At 55.7% G+C, this 3,836-nt stretch overlaps 1 protein-coding gene across 1 annotated transcript in view; it reads right to left on the bottom strand.

Moving 5' to 3' along the window:
• The window catches only part of COMP (cartilage oligomeric matrix protein), a 47,982-nt gene extending 44,442 nt beyond the window's left edge, over positions 1 to 3,540 (bottom strand). Inside the window, exon 1 of the mRNA XM_081177722.1 lies at positions 3,188 to 3,540. Coding sequence (XP_081033848.1) covers positions 3,188 to 3,263 — 76 coding nt within the window. The 5' untranslated portion in view covers positions 3,264 to 3,540. The remainder of the gene's footprint in view (positions 1 to 3,187) is intronic.
• Between the last annotated feature and the right edge of the window lie 296 nt (positions 3,541 to 3,836).

Here is a 3,836-nt window from a genome sequence, read left to right as displayed (position 1 = left end):
GACAAGGAAGGCGATTCGGACTAAACACCAGGAAGAACTTCTGATGTGGAACGGTCTTGCTCCGGATCTGGTGGACTCTCCTTCCTTGGAGGTTTCTAAGCTGAGGTTGGAGAGCCACGGACTTTCTAGCTATAATTCCTGCACAACAGGGGATTGGATTAGACCAGTGTTTCCCAACCACTGTTCCGCGGGACACTAGTGTGCCGCGAGATGTTGCCTGGTGTGCCGCGGGAAAAATTAAAAAATTCGAAAGATTTTTTTTTTAAGTCACATTTTCGATTGGGGCGCCGTCACTAGATGACCCCTGGGGTTCCCTCCCTCCCTCCGGCTCTGCGCCTCCCTCCTCCTCCTCCGGGGAGGCCCTTCCTGGCTCTCGGCCAAGGCTTGGCGGCTGCCACTCGCTCGCCCACCCGTCCCTCCATCCCTGCACCCGGCCTCTCCCCCTCCGTCCCCGGCGCGGGGGCTGCCGGGATCCGTAGTCCCCTCGCCCTTGGGCTCCGCGCCCGCGCGGGGTGCGCGAACTACGTTTCCCAGCGTGGCCTGGCGGGCCGGGCGTTTTGTTTGAAGCGCTCTTCTCCCGGCCATGGAATGAGCGCAGCGGCGGCGGCCAGGCGGGCAGGGGCTCTTCCGCGCAGACCCCGCGCAGCCTGCCTGCGCCCCCGCGGAGATCGGGCGGCAGGATGGAGCCCGGGGATCCCCGCGGAGGCGGAGCGGTGGAGGCGGAGGCTGCCCCCCAGGTAGGGCTGCGTCGGGGGGGGGGTTATTTTTGCAATGCTGCATCCGCGCCGGAGGGGACGCATCGGACCGCGGGGAGACCCCTTGGCGGGCGTGCAAGGCAATGCATGCGTGCAGGCGTTGCATGGAGTGCAGTGCAATGCAATGGCAACGCGGCGCCCTGCATGCATGCATGCAACTTCCACTGGCGCTCCGGACTTGGCAGGTGAGGGGGGTCCCCAGTGGGCGGCAGAGAGAGCCGGGAGGGCGAAGGGGAGCCGGGGGGGAGCAGCGCTGCTCCCCGAGCCGAGCCCGGGGGGAAACTTCGGCGTCGTTGCGCCGGGTGTTGGAAGCGGAGGCTGGCGGGGGCCCCTCACCTGCAAAACCTGGTCGCCTCTCATATATTTCGTGCATTGCATTCATCGCCCGCTTTCTCCTCCAAGGAGCTTCCGGGGGCGCGCGTGGTTCTCCCCGTGTTATCCTCGCAACAACAGCCCTGCGAGGTGGGTCAGGGGAGTGGCCCAAGGGAGCACCCAGGGATTGTCCTGGCCAGGTGGGGTGATTTGAACCCTGCTCTCTGCCCGGTCTTCGTCCTCATTTAGCCCCCACATGTGCATGACTGTGCATGACTGAGGTTTCCCCCCCTCGTCTTGGCTATGGTGTGAGTCTGTGCTGTTAATTAATGGGGTTCTGCCTTCGGAGAAGATGAGCCAGCCCTCAAGGAGGTGATTATGTAATTTGCTAGCAATTCATGTCCCTCCCGGCGTGACGCTGCGCGCTGACGTCACGGGGCTGTAATGGTGGTGTGCCTCGAGATTTTTTTCATAAAACAAGTGTGCCTTTGCCCAAAAAAGGTTGGGAAACACTGGATTAGACGACCCCAGGGTCCTTCCAACTCTAGAATTCGAGGATGCTAAAGATTACAGATAGATAGATAGATAGATAGATAGATAGATAGATAGATAGATAGACAGACAGACAGATAATGTATTACGGTTGGAGACCAGCTTATAAAACACACTTGGAGGTACTATCCCAGAAGGAAAACAAACATTTAAAACAATGTACACCAATAAATTTAAGATTTATAAATGCGATAAGCGTATAGACACTTAAAACTTTTAAGATAAGCTACCGCAGAGAGATGACCCAGAATCACCCATGTAACCGAGTTTGGGGATTATCTTAACGAACTAGTTTGAGTCAGGGGATGGTCTGCGCCTACAGAATCTGGTGACCATCCGGGTCATCTTATGATCTTTGCCTAACAGGAAAAGGTCAAATTTTTGCTTTTCCGGGAGGTCAGTGAGCCTCAACAGCAGGGGATCAGTGGTCTCACTCCGTGCCTCTTCCTGAAAGGGACATCTAAAGAACAAGTGCTCTGGGCTTCCTGTCTCCCCCAATGAACAGGCGCAAAGTCTCTGAGCATAGGGGACTTTTTAAAAGGATCCGGCGAGGGCAGAGCCGAGCTTCTGGCGAGTGTAAAAGCCCTTCTTGCATTTTTGGATACGAGAAAGAAGAGATATGCTGCCGGTGCGGCTATATCTCTCTCGATTTCTCCAATTTTATAGTTGGGGCACCTTGAGCAGTCCTGTTGTCTCTCGGTGTCTATGATTCTTTGCCTGACCGTAGCTTTTGCCTGGCCCAAGCCCAGACTTAGAAGGGCTTGAGGGGCAAAACCCAGTTAAGATTACATGTAAAATAATTGTTCGCGAAACTTGGTTCGTCTTTAAGCTGCAGTTAGCAGCCAGCTCCCTAGGCCAGTGTTTCCCAAACGTTTTTGGGCAACGGCACACCTGCTTACCGGAAAAAAATCTCGCGGCACACCACCATTAAAGCCCCGCCCCGTGACGTCAGCGCGCAGCGTCACGCCGGGAGGGACGCACAAAAGTGAACGTTTTTTCCCTCCCCCTTGCCGGGGTGGGAGGAGGCAGCAGAGCGAGGGCAGCTGAGGCGGCGGCGGCAGCTGAGGCGGCGGCGGCTGCGATAGCGGGCGGAGGAGGAGCCGTCGCCGGGAGTTGCTGCTGCTGCTGTTGCTGCTGCTGCCTGGACATGCCGGCCTCCTCCTCCTCCGCTGTCTCGCGCTCCTCCCTTTTGCGCGCACTGCCCCGCCGCTCGGCACCACCACCGCGGAGCCGCCCCGGCTCGACGCGGATCCTCGCCGCCGCCGCCTCTCGCCGCCGCCTCTCGCCCGCCTCCCTCCCACGGCACACCAGCCGGTGTCTCACGGCACACTAGTGTGCCGCGGAACACCGGTTGGGAAACACTGCCCTAGGCAAACATGAACCATGCTATCAAGATTTAATAAGAAAACCAGGATATGTTGCTAAAACAGAAGGGAACTGATCACACAGGAGCCTCAATGGGGGATGACTTAAAGAATGAAAAAAAATCAACCTGGGTGGTTTATTTTACAAAGCCCTCCTGACTTTCTTGAGAAAGAACGAGACTGCAAAAGGGAATCTTAACTCACCTCTTCCTCCCGGCATCTGGGCTGAGCCATAGGAGCAGAGGCTCAGTAGAAGAATTAACTTCGGAGCGACAGTCATTCTCAAAGCCTGATGGTGATGCCCGTGCAGGCAGCCTGCCCCCTTTTAAGAGTCTTTTGTATATATAAAAAAATTGGCTGGAGAACTCATGAACCTCAGCTCTGCTCCCCCTGCTGAGTGCCTGGGCTTTGCTGTTTATGAAGCTTCATTTCTGCCCTCTGAAGTTTTTATTCGCTCCGATGCTCACAGGAGACGTCATCCCTGGCTCCTGGTCCAGCGAGAGAGAGCGAGAGAGCGAGATAAATTAAATTAGGAGAACAAACAGTGTATGAGAAAACCATCAAGACGACTGCTTACCTTGCGGTGGTGGATTGGCATGTTTTTATTTTCTAATGAAATCGGGGGAAAACAACAACTCGGGGATTAAAATGTTTGGAGGAATGATTTCCTCCATAGCATTCTTCAAAACTCACCTTCCCCTGTCCCTGTGAAACCTTAGTTGGTGAAAAGTTGCCCCTTACACACATTCCTTCTCCCCGCCACCTCCTCTCCCACCACTGCTGAAATTCCAACTGTAAGCTCTTTGCGGGCAGAGAGCTACTCTGCTTTGGTTTTAGGGAATGCCTAAGAAGC

Source organism: Podarcis bocagei (assembly GCF_964188305.1).
Source record: "Podarcis bocagei genome assembly, chromosome: 18".
In the NCBI taxonomy this organism is placed as follows: domain Eukaryota; kingdom Metazoa; phylum Chordata; class Lepidosauria; order Squamata; family Lacertidae; genus Podarcis; species Podarcis bocagei.
Note: the sequence above shows the minus strand (reverse complement) of the source record. Positions and strands in the feature narration are given on the sequence as shown.